The sequence below is a fragment of the Salvelinus fontinalis genome, chromosome 13, assembly GCF_029448725.1.
Source record: "Salvelinus fontinalis isolate EN_2023a chromosome 13, ASM2944872v1, whole genome shotgun sequence".
NCBI lineage: Eukaryota > Metazoa > Chordata > Actinopteri > Salmoniformes > Salmonidae > Salvelinus > Salvelinus fontinalis.
In genome coordinates, this window is record NC_074677.1 from 55,241,929 (window position 1) to 55,260,494 (window position 18,566).

Below are 18,566 nucleotides of genomic sequence, written 5' to 3' on the forward strand. Positions count from 1 at the left end.
CTTCCTCTTTCGTCTCTGGGTCAAACAAAACCAATAGAAACGTCACAAGCCACGACTCAAATTAACCCCTTGTCTCCCAGTCCAGAAGTGAGTCACAACTGGTCTTAGTGGTGTTGAGATTTTTCTGAGAGGGTTAGAGGTGAACTGAGGGCAGCATTTAGTGTCAATGAAGTGCGAGACACAGGCAGGTCAAAGGCTTGGGTGATCAGGTGGCTTGTGTTCTCTCTCATTGCCACCTAAAAGGGGTTAATTCACAGTCTACTGTCCTACTGAGAATTCTTCCATTCCGTTGCTCCTTTTCGCTCATATAAAATACAGTTGGCATGTTTCTTGCTGTCTTTCTTTATTCTCTCCTTGTTCTCCCTCTGGAGAGGTCTGACGCATGCATGCACACTCTCACAAACACATACTCTGTACGTGTGCTCACGCACAATAGCGCACGCACACGCACACACACATACCTTTCATCTTCGTCTTGATTTGATTTGAATACTGACATTCGGCTGCTCCTTTGTTGTGATCTGAAAACTCCATATTTTCCTGCACTGTAATTAACTCAAAGTCTTCTTCAGCTCTGCGGAGCTGTTCAGAGAACCTAACCAACCGAACTGGGGAAAAGGCCAGGTAGAATACTCATGGCTCGTTCAGCAAGTACAGACCTTTCATCCTTCATCCTCAGACCACTACAGTCAACAATCAGTTCAGTCAGCCTTCTGACGTTTTATGATTGGCTAAAGTTACCTTGTTCAAAACAGCAATCGTTCCAGAGACAGTAGGTTTGTAGAGAGGCATAGAGATTCTGTGCAGAACAGGACAGCACAGTCTCGTGGGAGTTGAGGGCCTGGTTGTCAGAGAGCGAACGGTGGACATGGGGGCCGGGGACATGGCGGCGGCGGACACGGGGGAGAGGACAGTAGGTTTAAACTAGTCTAATTCAGCATATGCATCAAATATTCACACATCAGGAAGGAGGGGGGACTACTGTTTGGGCTTTTATAATCAGCTTTTCTGCTGGGACTGATTACCTAATTGCATTCTACAGTAGGTAAAGTAATTAAAAGCCTGTTCTTGGTCCCTCATCCGTATGCATCCACAATCGCACAGGCATTTATGCATAGAACCACCTTTCATTTATTTATTTTCCGGAAAGTAAGAATAGAGCTCAAGTAATTTATTCATACCCTTTACCTTCAGAAATGGCAGGGGGGAAGCGCTCTTCACAAAGAGTTCCTGTGTTATCTTTTCAGTGGTCCCTCAGGATCCCCTCTCCAGGGATTTCAATGTCTATGTCAACCCTTTTTTTCGTTGGTGGTCTGACAGGTGACTCCATGGTAATATTCGATTATTTAATCCCGGGTGACTTTCAAGAATACATCTAGATAGAAAGAGGAACACAGAACAATGAAACAATAGGAGGAGTTAAACAAAACAGAAATCTTATTTTGTCAAAGAAATAGGGATATTTTCATACTTTCGAAGTAAGTTGAGGTTCTTCATTCTTAAATCTGACAGAGGTATTATAGGTCATATGGGTTATGATGGGTTATGAATGAGTTATATATGAGTTTATAGATGGTTTATGTAGATGGGTAATATTTTAGTTTATAGATGGGTTATAGATGAGTTAATATATGGGTTTTATATGAGTTTATATATGGTTTATAGATGGGTTATAGATGGGTTATAAATGCATTTATAGATGGTTATAGATGGGTTATATATGAGTTCATAGATGGTTATAGATGAGTTTATAGATGGTTATAGATTAGTTATAGACGGTTATATGAGTTAATATAGATGGCTTATAAATTAATTTATAGATGTTTAATATGAGTTTATGTAGATGGGTTATAGATGAGTTTATATTTGTGCTATTGATGAGTTAATGTAGATGGGTTATAGATTAGTTTATACATGGGTTATAGATGGGTTATATATGAGTTTATATATGGTGTATAGATGGTTTATAGATTGGCATAGATGGGTTATATATGCATTTATAGATGGTTATAGATGGGTTGGATAATAATTTATAGATGGTTATAGATGGGGAATATATGAGTTTATAGATGGGTTATATATATGAGTTTATAGATGGGTTATATATATGAGTTTATAGATGGGTTATATATATGAGTTTATAGATGGGTTATATATATGAGTTTATAGATGGGTTATATATATGAGTTTATAGATGGTTATAGATGAGTTTATAGGGGGGTATAGATGAGGTTATAGATGAGTTTATAGATGTTATAGATGAGTTTATAGATGGTTATAAATGAGTTTATAGATGGTTATAGATGAGTTTATAGAGGGGTTGAAGATGAGATTATAGACGTTTATAGATGGTTATAGATGAGTTTATAGACGTTATAGGTGAGTTTATAGACGTTATAGGTGAGTTTACGGATGGTTATAGGTGAGTTTCTAGATGGTTATAGATGAGTTTATAGATGGTTATAGATGAGTTTATAGATGGTTATAGATGAGTTAATGTAGATGGTAATAGATGAGTTAATGTAGATGAGTTATGAGTTTATGTACGGTTATAGATGAGTTTATAGACGTTATAGGTGAGTTTATAGACGTTATAGGTGAGTTTACGGATGGTTATGGGTGAGTTTCTAGATGGTTATAGATGAGTTTCTAGATGATTATAGATGAGTTTATAGATGGTTATAGATGAGTTAATGTAGATGGTTATAGATGAGTTAATGTAGATGGTTATAGATGAGTTAATGTAGATGAGTTCTGAGTTTATGTACGTTTATAGATGAGTTTATAGACGGTTATAGATGAGTTAATGTAGATGAGTTATAGATGAGTTTATAGATGGGGTTATAGATGTTATAGAGGGGTTCTAGATGAGTTTATAGAGGGGTTCTAGATGAGTTTATAGAGGGGTTCTAGATGAGTTTATAGAGGGGTTCTAGATGAGTTTATAGAGGGGTTCTAGATGAGTTTATAGAGGGGTTCTAGATGAGTTTATAGAGGGGTTCTAGATGAGTTTATAGAGGGGTTCTAGATGAGTTTATAGAGGGGTTCTAGATGAGTTTATAGAGGGGTTCTAGATGAGTTTATAGAGGGGTTCTAGATGAGTTTATAGAGGGGTTCTAGATGAGTTTATAGAGGGGTTCTAGATGAGTTTATAGAGGGGTTATAGATGAGTTTATAGACGGTTATAGATGAGTTAATGTAGATGGTTATAGATGAGTTTGTAGATGTTATAGATGAGTTTATAGATGGTTATAGATGAGTTTATAGATGGGGTTATAGATGAGTCAATGTAGATGGGTTATAGATGGGTTATAGATGGGTTATAGATGGGTTATGGGTTATAGATGAGGTTACAGAGCTTTTTCATGCGCACGACCGAGAGAGTGCCTTTCTTGTTTACCTTTTATATTGACGACGTTATTGTCTGGTTGAAATATTATCGATTATTTAGGCTAAAAACAACCTGATGATTGAATATAAACATCATTTGACATGTTTCTATGAACTTTACGGATACAATTTGGATTTTTTGTCTGCCTGTTGTGACTGCGTTTGAGCCTGTGGATTACTGAAGAAAACACGCAAACAAAGTGGAGGTTTTTGGATATAAAGAGAGACTTTATCGAACAAAACAAACATTTATTGAGTAAATGAATGTCTTCTGAGTGCAACCATATGAAGATCATCAAAGGTAAGTGATTCATTTTATCTCTATTTCTGACTTGTGTAACTCTTCTACTTGGCTGGTTACTGTTTGTAATGATTTGTCTGCTGGGCGATGTTCTCAAATAATCGTAAGGTGTGCTTTCGCCATAAAGCCTTTTTGAAATCTGACACCGTGGTTGGATTCACATGAAGTTCATCTTTAACTTCTCTGCGCTACGGATCCCTTTTACGGGATCACTTTCCTAAACCACCGCTAGAATTGCAGGGAACCAAATGCAAAAATATTACAAAAAATATTTATAATCATGCAATCACAAGTGAAATATACCAAAACACAGCTTAGCTTTCTGTTAATCCACCTATTGTGTCAGATTTTTAAAATATGTTTTACAGAGAAAGAAATCCAAGCTTTTGTGAGTGTAGCTTCCAATGCTACAACAGCTAGCCCCAAATTAGCATGGTCACGAAAGTCCGAAAAGCAATACAATTAATCGCTTACCTTAGATCATCTTCGGATGTTTGCACTCACGAGACTCCCAGTTACACAATAAATGTTATTTTTGTTCGATAAATATTATACTATACTTTTATCACAAAAAAACGCCATTTGGGTTGCGCAATTCCCCCTTTGGCCGCCTCTCCTTCCAGTTCTCTGCTGCCAATGACTGGAACTAACTACAAAAATCTCTGAAACTGGAAACTTTTCTCCCTCACTAGCTTTAAGCACCAGCTGTCAGAGCAGCTCACAGATTACTGCACCTGTACATAGCCCATCTATAATTTAGCCCAAACAACTACCACTTCCCCTACTGTATTTATTTATTTTGCTCCTTTGCACCACATTATTTCTACTTTGCACATTCTTCCACTGCAAATCTACCATTCCAGTGTTTTACTTGCTATATTATATTTACTTTGCCACCATGGACTTTTTTTTGCCTTTACCTCCCTTATCTCAACTCATTTGCTCACATTGTATATAGACTTATTCTTCTACTGTATTATTGACTGTATGTTTGTTTTACTTCATGGGTAACTCTGTGTTGTTGTATGTGTCGAACTGCTTTGCTTTATCTTGGCCAGGTCACAATTGTAAATGAGGACGTGTTCTCAACTTGCCTACCTGGGTAAATAAAGGTGAAATAAAAAATAAATAAATATGAGTTTATAGACGGGTTATGGATAAGTTTATAGATAGGCTTTATATGAGTTTATAGATGGGTTATAGATGGGTTATAGATGGGTTATAGATGGGTTATAGATGGGTTATAGATGGGTTATAGATGAGTTATAGATGAGTTGTAGATGGGTTATAGATGAGTCAATGTAGATGGGTTTATAGATGAGGTATAGATGAGGTATAGATGAGGTATAGATGAGGTATAGATGAGGTATAGATGAGGTATAGATGAGTTATAGATGAGTTATAGATGAGTTTATAGATGAGTTTATAGATGAGTTTATAGATGGGTTATGGATGAGTTAATATAGATGTGTTATTTGAGTTTATAGATGGTTATGGATAAGTTTATAGATGGGCTATATATGAGTTTATAGATGGGTTATAGATGAGTCAATGTAGATGGGTTATAGATTAGTTTATATATGGGGTTATAGATGAGTTTATATATGGGGTTATAGATGAGTTAATGTAGATGGGTTATAGATGAGTTTATAGATGGGTTATGGATGAGTTAATAGATGAGTTTATAGATGAGTTATAGATGGGTTATAGATGAGTTTATAGATGAGTCAATGTAGATGGGTTATAGATGAGTTATAGTTGGGTTATAGATGAGTTATAGTTGGGTTATAGATGAGTTATAGTTGGGTTATAGATGAGTTATAGTTGGGTTATAGATGAGTTATAGTTGGGTTATAGATGAGTTATAGTTGGGTTATAGATGAGTTTATAGATGGGGTTATAGATGAGTTTATAGATGGGGTTATAGATGAGTTAATGTAGATGGTTATATGAGTTTATAGATGGGTTTATAGAGGGGGTTTATATGAGTTTATAGATGTTATAGATGGGTTATTTGAGTTTATAGAGGGGTTATAGATGAGTTTATAGATGGTTATAGATTCATTTGTAGATGGTTATAGATTAGTTAATGTACAAGGCTTTATATGAGTTAATGTAGATGGTTATATATGAGTTAATGTAGATGTCTTGTGTTTATAGATGTTATATATGAGTTAAGGTAGATGGGTTATAGATGAGTTTATAGAGGAGTTATAGATGGGTTATAGATGGGTTATAGATGAGGTATAGATGAGTTTATAGATGGAGTTATAGATTAGTTAATGTTATAGATGTTATTGTTATAAATTTGTTTATACATGTGTTATGGATGAGTTTATAGATGGGTTATGGATGAGTTTATAGATGGGTTATAGATGAGTCAATGTAGATGAGTTAATGTAGATGGGTTATAGATTAGTTTATAGATGGGTTATAGATTCACCTTGTCCTGATGAATTTGTGATACAGTAAACTATCCGAAACAAGCCTGTTTCCAGTACTACTGAATGAGCAAGCCAATGCTGCTTATAACATATCAGATATCAGAAATTCGAACTACAGCAAGTAGTTCTGCACACGGCTGTATTCCATGTGCAACTGGCAGGGCTGTTTGTTTGGGTATTTTGGGGGATATAAGCTGCAGTGCCAACCTCATGGGTCATCAGTGGGAGGATAGCGCCGGGGACTAACACTGGGAAGTTAGTTTTACTGCACGGAAGCTGGCAAGAGCCAGGAACTTTATGATCTGTAGCACAGATCAACTTTATATCCGAAGCACTGGAAGAATCCTATTTGAGATGTGTACAATATCCATCGTGGTATTCTTACCCCAGGCACTTCTATTCTATTTGTTGATCTAATCATTTTACCGGTGTTGGCTGGAGTTGAACTGTTATCTATTGCCAATGAAGGAGAGTTGTGACATAGGTTGAGTATCACCCTGTATAGCACATGCCAAGGGTGATACTGCCGTTTCGATTTGCCTTACCGATGTTCTTCCCTCCGTCTCTGATACTCTCTTCCTCTCCAGTTTGTGTCCCAGCCAAACTGTCAGCAGCTCCTGGCCACCCTGTGGTACGACGGTTTCCCCGGGTGGCGCAGACGCCACTGGGCGGTCAAGCTGGTCACCTGCTTCACCATCGGCCTGCTCTTCCCCATCTTCTCCCTGGTCTACCTGCTGGCCCCCAAGAGCGCCCTGGGCCTCTTCATCAAGAAGCCCTTCATCAAGTTCATCTGCCACACAGCCTCCTACCTGACTTTTCTTTTCCTCCTCCTCCTGGCCTCCCAGCACATCGTGAGAACAGACCTGCATGTCCAGGGCCCGCCGCCCACCGTGGTGGAGTGGATGATCCTTCCCTGGGTGCTGGGTGAGCAGGGGGTGGCGTGGCAGGCAGTGATGGGGGAGGTTTAGGGCTAGAGAGATATCCTTAATGGTCAGTGTCGTACATTTTTACATGATCACACTCAGGCCTTAACATTATAATCCATCTCTAACAGGATCTAACTGGTAACTGGGTGGATATTGAGAAATACAAGGCTGTATTTGCTGCCATTAATCTGTTTCTGATTTGGACTAGTTGTGCTGATAGAAAAAAATATATTGACAGGTGACATTAATTGTAGTGTGCAATGCCATGTGTCTTATTGACTTGACACCTGTTCGCCCTTCAGGCTTCATCTGGGCTGAGATAAAGGAGATGTGGGACGGAGGCTTCACTGAGTACGTCCATGACTGGTGGAACCTGATGGACTTTGCCATGAACTCTCTCTACTTGGCCACTATCTCACTCAAAATAGTTGCTTACTTCAAGGTAAGTCACACGTTTATCTTTTCAAGATGAGTTGATGATATTTTGAGGGCTAAGAAATTCCTGTCTATCTTTTTGCCCGCTTCACACATTGCAATATGATAACCATGACCTTCTGGCTAACAGAAGCTAACAGCCTCTCTCCGTTTCAACAACAGTACAACAGCTCTCGGCCGCGGGAGGAGTGGGAGATGTGGCACCCGACGCTGATCGCCGAGGGCCTGTTTGCTATCGCCAACATCTTCAGCTCCCTGCGCCTCATCTCCTTGTTCACAGCCAACTCCCACCTGGGGCCTCTGCAGATCTCCCTGGGACGCATGCTGCTGGACATCCTCAAGTTCCTCTTCATCTACTGCCTGGTGCTGCTGGCCTTCGCCAACGGGCTCAACCAGCTGTACTTCTACTACGAGACCAAGGCCTCGGACGAGCCCAACAACTGCAAGGGCATCCGCTGCGAGAAGCAGAACAACGCCTTCTCTACGTGAGTCACCTGAGGGCCCCTTGTCCTAGAAAGAGTGTGTCATGACAAAAGGAGGGGTTTGGATAGACAGAGAAAGAAGAGCGTGTGGAGAGATGAATGAAACGAGTGCTTTCTGAGACAAGGAGGGGAGTGAAGAGGTAGAGGGCAGGGTAAAGGAAGGAGCTTGAAAGATATTGGGAGGGGAGCAGAGACGGAACATGAAGAGATACGAATTGTTCGGGAAGTGGGGGGCAGGTTTGGAATAGGTGTCAGGTTCCACACAGGGTCTGATACTCCAATGCCTATTGTCATTGAAAAGCACTTTTTCACGTGTTCCCCGAGGTTTCACACAGAAACCTGCAGCATGCACATAATCCTCTCCCTGTCCCGTAATGAATAAAAGATACTGCAGTGTACTAAATCTCATCTGCTTCCTCCAGCCCCTGAGCCATTTTGGAGATTGAGCATTTTGTATCGCTCGCCTCCATCTGTTTTCTAGGTTGTAATATTACATTGAGTAACTGTAATGCAAGACGTCTTTTTAGGATTCAAAGGCTATGCTGTTTGGCTTTTTTTTTTTAAATAAGAAAATCTGTATAAAAAAATCTTGTTCTTTCCCAGGCTGTTTGAGACGTTGCAGTCCCTGTTCTGGTCGATATTCGGCCTGCTCAACCTGTACGTGACCAACGTGAAGGCACGCCATGAGTTCACAGAGTTTGTGGGAGCCACCATGTTCGGTACCTACAACGTTATCTCCCTGGTGGTGCTGCTCAACATGCTCATCGCCATGATGAACAACTCCTATCAGCTCATCGCTGTGAGTCACGTCGCGTCGTTTCTCTCTGTCCAGCTCTCTCTCAGCTGTCTGCTAGCTCCTTTATCAGGGGAAGTCACATGGCCCTTCCCATCTTTTTCGTGGAGCTCTTGCTGGTGCTTAACGATCAAGCGGCGCTTGCAGTTGATCTCAAGAAGTTATGCAAAGTGTCTCTCAATCTCAGCAGGAATAAGAACCAGAATGAGTCATTGCGATAAAATATTGTAGATCCTGAAAGGCAGGTCACACATCTTAGAGAGTTTGTAGTTATGGGGCTACAGGCATCACACAGAGTCGTATTTATATCCGTTTATTTTCCTCCAACTAACCTTTCTGCGAGAGCTTATGTAACCCGATGGTAGAGGGCCTCCCGCCCATGTATCACTCTCCCTGGGAGCTGTGTGAAAATGTACAGCTCACAGGGACAAAACACACACACACACACCACACCCACACAGATCCTACAATCCACCAACCAAACCCCATCCCTCCCATCAGAGAACAGCGCATTGCCTAAGACACATCTAGGGAAAGGGAAGACAGGATGTAACTACATGTTAAGGAAACAATTTATTTCAAGCAGATCAAATGTTATGTTAGCCCTGCTATTAAGTGGGTTTTTCATCACACTCAGTGATAGGAAATGTGATCGCATAGGATGTAAGAGAGATTCATTTCTGATGGTGCAGACCTCCTTTAATATCTAAATCCCCTTGTACAGGACCATGCGGACACTTTAATATCTAAATCCCCTTGTACAGGACCATGCGGACATTGAATGGAAGTTTGCCCGCACCAAGCTGTGGATGAGCTATTTTGACGAGGGAGGAACTCTCCCGCCGCCCTTCAACATCGTCCCCAGCCCCAAGTCAGTGTGGTACCTGTGTGTGTGGACGCACAACCGCCTGTGTGGACGGGACCGTCCCAGTCCCGACGACCCGAGGAAACACGAGAACTTAAAGGAGTTCACGGTACCACATTTACAAACCTGTACAGTCAATATAGTATACAGTGTACACACACTCACTCAATTCTCACCTGGCAGTTTCCTTTTTGCTGTGTCATATCAGTGAAAGACATGAGATTGCTTTACTACAATCATCAACTTGCTCCTCCATTTCTATATAATAACACAATCCCATACGTTTTATGGGATCCTTGCCTGTAAATGTTATGGAGAGCTTGAGAATATTGTTAGGGCTTTCAGTTTCCCCCAGCTGTGAAGTTACTGACAGGGGACTGTATATCATGGTGGTCCAGCATCCAGCTGCAGTGGGCAGGCACATGTTGCCAAGCAACCCTTTCTCAGGCTCCAAATACACTGGATGTCTCCCAGTCAGCTGAACTTCTCTCCTCTACCAGCAGCAATCCTGTTCTACCGTTCGTTCCACTGTTCTACTACACACTACCGCTTACACAGAGGCATACGCGTTACCTTCACCTACTCACCAAACACAACAGACACATGTTTTGGGGATATAACGTTGGATAATAATGGATATGCACCCTTTTGAATCAGAAGTTTTGTTTGAAGAGGAGAAAACATAGTGGAACAAAGTCTGAAATGATCGTTCCATGGGTGCGATATTTTTGCCTCTAACTTTCTCACTCATCATTATTCAAGATTCGTTCATGACTATCCGTAATAATGGTAGCATCTACATTAATGTAGAAGTGTTTAGAAACATATTCTATTGTTATTTACAATAAAAGTGACTGCAGAATGACACAATACATTATTTATCATTAATTTCAATTGGTCACAAAATAATCTCAAACACAACCAAAACAAACAGCAAACGCATCCAACATGTTTATAGAGTCACAAACTTTATGTAGTCATTGCGCGCTAGGAATATGGGACCAAATACTACACTTTTGACTACTTTAATACACATAAGTGAATTTGTCCAAATACTCTTGGTTCCCTAAAATGGTGGCACGATGTATAAAAAGTGCAGCAATGTCTAAACGGTTCACCCATTATGGATGCAGATATCCTCGAATTAAAGCTAACAGTCTGCACTTCAACCCCAGAGTTATTGTATCATTTCAAATCCAAAGTGCTGGAGAACAGATCCAAAACAAAAACGTTACTGTCCAAATACTTCTGGACCTTAAATTCCTTAGCTCTTTAACCCCTGTTTAGAACATGTGCATTGCGTCACTCTCACAGTACAATGGAACACGCATTAGCATAGACACCACTAGAGTGATACCAATTCATTTGTTCGGTTAATATAAATGCTGCGCACGAACAAAAGTAGTTTCATTCGTCTGCTTTTTCATTTTGTTCTAGGAGCGGCATGCTGACAACCTGATTCAGAACCAGCATTATCAGGTAAAAAGCTGCTATCATTAAAAACTGTGGACAAGAGCGTATGCATGTCCAAACGCACGCACGCACAAACACAACCTCTTGACGCCTCATTGTTGAGCTGCATGAAGGACATTTGTACTGCACACTATGTATTAGAATCTATTATTACGCTGTTGACATTTTAGCAAAGTGGGGAACAGGTGTCAGTTACTGGATGTGTCGTCGTTATGGTGGTGGTGAGCTTGGCGGTAGGTTTAATTTTGTTCCCAGGCATGTCCCAGTTGGCACACGCTAGTTGAATTAATGTTGTTTTAACATCATTTCTCAACCTATTGTGATGTCGAATCTACATGGAAAAACACATTTGGATTTGAAAAAAAGTCATCAACCGGTACTGTTTTCATCTCATTTAAACATTGAAATTAGGGTCAAACTTCAACACAATAACTTAGCGTGACTAACAGGTTGTGACATCAATCAAATTACAACATAATCACAGAACTATGTACAGTATATGTTTAAATTAAAAATCCACAAAGAAATGTTTAAAATCTTTCTCGTCTCATATTCAATATACAGTATATTGGGTGGTTGAAATTATTGTATTTTATATTTCATTAGATCTTGTTTCAATGTTGATAGTAAGTGGTATGTTTGAATCAACGTCATTGTTTCAATGGCACGCCTTCAACCTAAATAAAGAGGTATCTTGAAATAAAATACGAAGCCACAGTCCAACGATTCCTGCCTGAACAGTGACTCCTGCTGGTTTATGAGGGGTAATGCACATCAGCGAGAACAAGTCTACCATCCAGACACCTACCTCTAACGTCAGCTGAGCTATTACGTCAACACATTTAACCACTGAGCAGCTTCCATACTCATTTGCGTAGACTAAATAACAGAATAGTTGAAAGTAAATACTTTCAACATGTATGTTAAACTCTATATGGTGTTCAAACATGGTTAAAATGGATCTTTGGAAGTTTAGAACTATCATTAGGCTTATAAAAATGATGCCAAATGCATTATATTAATAATACACTTTTACCTTTGGATATTGTCTTTTATATGAAGGATGATTGGTTGATTTCAAATTTCTAAGTTAATAATTAACATGTTGGATTCACGTCTCCATCTCAGCCAAACATCTAAGTTGAAGAATAGGACTAAATCAAATCAAACTTTATTTGAAGTGCATTTAAAGTTTGATTCGACTTAGATTGTTGGTTGAGATGGAGACGTGAATCCAACATATCAATAACTCATTTGTAGACAAACTGGATATTTAATTGTGAACGCAACCAAAATATCAACATTTGAAGGAGAGGTATCTTCTTTTTGGATAGTATATACAGTAGATATTATGAATAACGCATATAAAAGACAATATCCAAAGGTAAAAGTTTATTATTAATATCCTGCATTTAGCTTAACATTTAAAAGGCTAATGTTCACTACTTCTAAACTTCCAAAGATCCAATCAGCAATGGATGAATGACAATATTCCTAGCTTCACGTTGAAATGATGGTGTCCTTTGGGCAAATCAGATGTCAAAGTAGCCTACATAAACCCAACCTCACTCTGAATTTACTTTCACATACAGCATGTTGTTGAAACAATGACGTCGATTCGAACGTACGTTGATTTTTACTATCAACATTGTAATACTGTCAAAATAAATATGTCTAATCAAATATGAAATTCAACATCATATCAACCACCCAACAATATATATTATTGAATGTTTTTTTAAATATATATACTTTTTTATTTAACCTTTATTTAACTTGGCAATGATGATAGGGTGAAAAAGATTTGAAAAGTTTCTATGCGGAATTTAACCCAATTTCAACGTTTTACACAGTTCTGATGATTATGTTGAAATAAGGTTGATGTAACAACTTGTTAGTCAGGTTAAGTCATCGTATTTAAGATGAAGATTCCACGTTACAATAGGTTGACAGATGATGTTGATTCAACCAGTGTGTGCCCAGTGGGATGTTCATTTGTTTATTAGTCCGTGCTCATCACAGTAATTGCAATTAGCTCAACCTTTGGCGACCCTCCTCTCCCCCCTCCCCTTCATTTCCCCCAGTTAAGGCCTTGTGCTGCTGGGGTTCCTCAGCTGACTTGTAAAACCGAATGCATTGACTGGAGCCTGCGCTGTCTAATGAAACTGCTGTATCAAAGAATACAGCTGCCGCTCCAAATGAAGGAGTTTGGGGAATAGGGCAGAACCTATCAGAGAAAGGGATGCACTGAGGCAACTCTTAGTGCATGTGGTGAGGTGAGTGGTATGCCTACATACATTACATGATCCAAAGTATGTGGACACCTGCTCGTCAAACATCTTATTCCAAAATCATGGGCATTATTGTGGAGTTGGTCCCCCATTTGCTGCTATAACAGCCTCCACTCTTCCAGGAAGGCTTTCCACTAGATGTTGGAGCATTGCTGCAGGGACTAGCTTCCATTCAGCCACAAGAGTATTAGTGAGGTCGGGCACCGATGTCGGGTGATTAGGCCTGGCTCGCAAGTCGGCATTCCAATTCATCCTAAATGTGTTTTATGGGCTTGAGGTCAGGGCTCTATTCAGCCCAGTCAAGTTGTTTCACACCAATCTCAACAAACCATTTCTGTATGGACCTTGCTTTGTGCACAGAGGCATTGTCATGATGAAACAGGAAAGGGCCTTCCCCAATCTGATGACACAAAGTTGGAAGCACAGAATCGTCTACAATGTCATTGTATCCTGTATCGTTAAGATTTCCCTTCACTGGAACTAAGGGGCCTAGCCCGAACCATGAACAATAGTGCCAAGACCATTATTCCTCCTCCACCAAACTTTACAGTTGGCACTATGCATTGGGGCAGGTAGCATTCTCCTGGCATCTGCCAAACCCAAATGATGAAGCATGATTCATCCCTCCAGAGAATGCATTTCCACTGAGTCCAATGGCGGCAAGCTTTACACCATTCTGGCCGATGCTTGGCATTGCACATGGTGATCTTAGGCTTGTGTGCGGCTGCTTGGCCATGGAAAACCATTTCATGAAGCTCCCGGCGAACAGTTATTGTGCTGATGTTGCTTCCAGAGACAGTTTGGAAATTGGTAGTAAGTGTTGCAACCGAGGACATGCACGTAAAAAATTGTTTCCACACTCGGCGGTCCCGTTCTGTGAGCTTGTGTGGCCTACCACTTCGCAGCTGAGCCATTGTTGCTCCTAGACATTTCCATTTCACAATAACAGCACTTACAGTTGACCGGGACAGCTCTCGCAGGGCAGAAATTTGACGAACTGACTTGTTGGAAAGCTGGCATCCTGTGACGGTGCCATGTTGAAAGTCACTGAGCTCTTCAGTAAGACCATTCTACTGCCTGTTTGTCTATGGAGATTGCACTGGCTGTGTTCTCGAATTTATACACCTGTCAGCAACGGGTGTAGCCGAACCCACTAATCTGAAGGGGTGTCCACATACTTTTGTATAGTGTATCTCTTACCCTTCCAGTGCACACTATTAAATGCAAATTCTACAAATATCCTCTTCCACAATTCATTAAATTGTTTTTACACCAAATTATTGTTCTGTAAAAGAAAAAGTCTGGTTTGATTTCAACCATTGGTCCATTGTGTCCTAAACATGCAAATGAATGCAAAGTTATGTACATCCAGATTTTCAACTCAAGCTAATACAAATGTCATGAATATGCCTAAACAGTTTTTCCTTATTAAATACAACATGCAAATGTGTGCATGCAAGGAAGGAAGAGCCTTTTTCCCCAAATCTCAGATCATTTCCTATTTAGGGAGGTACAAGTCTACAAAAATAGCTTACCAAGAAAAATATGCTTGTTTCTAGAATGTGCCCATGACTTCACCACTCATTTCATACTGTAGGAGTGTATCTAATGTGATTACTTCTCTGCTGTGTGTCTTTGTGTATAGGAGGTGATCAGGAACCTGGTGAAGAGGTATGTAGCAGCCATGATCCGCAGTGCTAAAACAGACGAGGGTCTGACAGAGGAGAATTTTAAGGTAGGCATCTCAGAAGTTGTGTACTTAAGCTTTCATCCCCAAAATGTGCCTGTATATATATCATAGTCGTTGAGCAATATCTAACTATCTAACTGTCCCTCATTGTGGATCTGTCCTTTGCCTCTATCCCCCTCTTAACTGATCCATAGGAGCTCAAGCAGGACATCTCCAGTTTCCGCTACGAGGTGTTGGACCTGTTGGGGGACAGGAAACCTCCGCGGAGGACCTACTCATCCAGCAGTGAGGCTACCCAGCAGGACGAGGCCAACGAGGAAGAAGGGGCTGGACAGGCCCAGGGTCAGTCCAGGGACCAAGGGGCCAAGGGGGTATCCTTCAGCACGTCAATCGCTGAGAGGAAGAGCAAGGACTCTGGGTTCAGCGTCTCCGCCCTCTTTAAGTCCATGTCAGGGGCAGACGGGGCAGTGGACAACAAACCAAAGAGCAACGGGCTCAGATTCTCCTCCTCCCCCCCGTCCTCTGCTGCGTTAACCCGCAGTAGTGGCCGGCTGCAACGCTTCTCCAAGTCCAAGAGAGACTCCATCAGGCGGCTGGGCCTGCTCTTCTCCCGCATGAACGGACACGTGCCAGAGCCCAGGTCCCCTCCTCCCAGGATGCACCAGCCCACCTACAGCATCTCAGACGGTCTGCTTCGGCAGCCCACAACCTGGCCGGACATCCAGACCCACCCCAATCCCCCGGTTACACGCAGCCTGTTCCACCTGGACCAGCTGGGGGTGAACCTGAACGAGTTACCACATGCCCCTCCCCAGGCCCTGCCATTGGGGTCACCCCAGCAGGCTAACGGAAGTGACAGTCTGCTCCTGCGACCGGCGGGCCACTCCTTACCGCCGCCAGGCCACTCCGTGCCACCCCTGCACTGTGCTTCCAGCATCACGGCCTCCAGCTCTCGGGCTGTCCTCCTGGGCTCTAGTGAGGACATGTTTGAGGGCTGGATAGGACCTTGTGACGAGCTGGACTCCTCTGAGTGGGGGGCTGAGCAGGACGATTCCATCACAACACAGCTTTAGAGATCCCCCCCCGGAATAATGACAGAATAGTACTGTATGTTTAGGTCACTCTGCTGAAAAGACAGAAAGAATAAGTGGTTGACCCAAGTATACAAAACCCAGGACTCATTTTCAAAGATATCATAGCAAAGTAGGAAGATTCTAAACATATAATGAAAAAAAAAAAGCTTTATCTATTGCAATATGACTACATGTTTGCATACTGCCACTTACGTGTGATCCTTAGATCATTGGGTCTGTAAGCTCACCATCCTCTTAACTTGTTTTCATACAGTTCAGACCCAGTTATTTCTATTTTACTCATCAAAATATCCCTGAGATTAAAGGGGTTCATATACACAGCTGAGGTATCACCATTGTCCAAACTTCTACTCTCTTACAAATATGTTTAATCTCGTTGCAAGTTTGTCTTTTACCAGACTGTTTTGCAGTGTTGTTCCATATGCACGTTTTCCTCATGTGCCAAATTTCCCCTACAGTGTGTTCTGTTTGGTATGTGGTATAACCTAAACAGGAATGGTTATTATCATGGTAGACAAGGTCGTGTGACATACATTTATTTCAGGCTTGCAGGTTGAATCTTTACAAGTTGTTTTTGGACAATTAACTAATAATACTCTTGTTTTTCTATGAAAGTTGTATTTTTCTATATTTTCTTGGAAATAAGACACTACCCGTTTTTGGCTATTGAGACAGGTAATGCACGAAATTCGCAGAGTAACATTTATAAAAAAGTTATGTTTACTCTTAATCTAATTTATTTTTTCAAGATGGCTGTGAATTATAATACTCAAGATCAATTTAGAAGAGAACCTACGAAAACAATGTTTAATTGCTGTCAAAAACAAGCTTGTATACAAATACATTTATTTGATCATGAGAATGATCTACTAAAATACAATACATTTGACTGATTCTTAGAACTACGATTCCAAGAGTGGGCCATGTAATATGATGGCCTCTAACTGTGGTCACACAAAACACCACTGAAATGTCCAAAAATAGCGAAACTCTGGGCAATTGTGACAGCACAATGCATTCGCTAGTTGCAGTATTCATGGTTTACCTTAATGTGCCGTCTCACTCAAATTAACACTTTTACGATTCTCGTCATCTGAGGAAGTAGTAGTTGATAAAAGTGTGGTATTTTGGCGTGGACGTTGGTCGGGGAAGCCAGCCCGCGGTCATGGATCCGGAGATGTGTCCCACTGCATGAGGCAAATGGGGGGTCACACCAGATACTAACTGGTTTTCTGATCCACGCCCCTACTTTTTTTTAAAGGGCTTTATCTGTGACCAACAGATGCATATCTGTATTCCCAGTTGTGGAATCCATAGATTAGGGTCTAATGAATTTCTTTCAACTGATTTCCTTATATGAACTAACTCAGTAAAATATTTGAAATTGTTGAATTTTGCGTTTATATTTTTGTTCTGACCAGCAAAATAAAGTCAAGAACAGCTTGGCACGGTTTTGTAAATTTTCTTTCTGGGACTGGAAAAAAAATGCCTGGAGCGTAAAATAACGTCATTAACCTGTTCCCATGCTTTTAAATACTATGAGGATGGTTGATTAGCAAGGGAGTTCAGGTGGGTAACAGCGCTAAATCCATATACGGCTCTAGTTCCATGCTAATAGGCCGCATTACAATATAGGTGTCTGGGCCCATACAGAGTTCCAGCTCCAATATGAAGTTCCTATTCCAAGGCTGCATTCCAATGCAGAAAGACAATGCCTATACAGTATAATGACGTTCCTGCGGTTGATTAGATTAGTCCTTTGAAGCTTCAAGAGTGACTGTCATTAAAGTGTAAATAGGATAAAGTCAGTCTCGTCCCAAAATTGAGATTTGCGAGACGATAGGAAAATATTGTAACGGAATTAAGTGTACCATAAGTTTTCCTTGGGTTGATTTCAAGCCTGCCCACAGCACCAAAGTAATCATCAATTCGGAGCGCAGCTGCACAAGACCCAATCGTCATGCCCATGGCCAATTTGATTTGACATTGGATATCCCTATAGGGTTAGTTAAGGACAATCAGTAAATTACACAAAGTACACAGGACACTATTCTATAAAGTCAATCGCTCCACAGTTTAATGACTTAAGCCTCAAACCAGCTACAAATTGTAGAAATACATAAAGTCCCATTTACATAGTGTAATGTACTGACGGTCCCTAACTAGCACCAGAGATAGGCTATCCAATGTCAAACAATCTGCCAGGGTTGCACACCAGCCAAGTGAAGCTAATTGGCGAAATAAATTGGCTAGCCTGGGCAACTTCAAGACCTGGTTAGACTGTTAAATTATCTAGAAGGATACAGTAGGTGACACTATACTGCAGGGGTGTCAAACTCAACCCATGGAAGGCCGAGTGTCTGCAGGTTTTTAGTTTTTCCC

General features: G+C 40.9%; 1 protein-coding gene across 2 annotated transcripts in view; it reads left to right on the plus strand.

The window, feature by feature from the left end:
- Nucleotides 1–17,629, plus strand: part of LOC129869097 (short transient receptor potential channel 5-like) — a 30,905-nt gene extending 13,276 nt beyond the window's left edge. Inside the window, exons 5-12 of one of the 2 annotated variants that reach the window (XM_055943600.1) lie at nucleotides 6,981–7,059; nucleotides 7,364–7,503; nucleotides 7,659–7,981; nucleotides 8,582–8,777; nucleotides 9,536–9,745; nucleotides 11,074–11,115; nucleotides 15,046–15,135; nucleotides 15,285–17,629. In XM_055943600.1, coding sequence (XP_055799575.1) covers nucleotides 6,981–7,059; nucleotides 7,364–7,503; nucleotides 7,659–7,981; nucleotides 8,582–8,777; nucleotides 9,536–9,745; nucleotides 11,074–11,115; nucleotides 15,046–15,135; nucleotides 15,285–16,163 — 1,959 coding nt within the window. In that variant the 3' untranslated portion in view covers nucleotides 16,164–17,629. Of the gene's footprint in view, nucleotides 1–6,722; nucleotides 7,060–7,363; nucleotides 7,504–7,658; nucleotides 7,982–8,581; nucleotides 8,778–9,535; nucleotides 9,746–11,073; nucleotides 11,116–15,045; nucleotides 15,136–15,284 lie in introns of both variants that reach the window. The other variant, XM_055943599.1, reaches the window with a different exon arrangement.
- The last annotated feature ends 937 nt before the right edge of the window (nucleotides 17,630–18,566 follow it).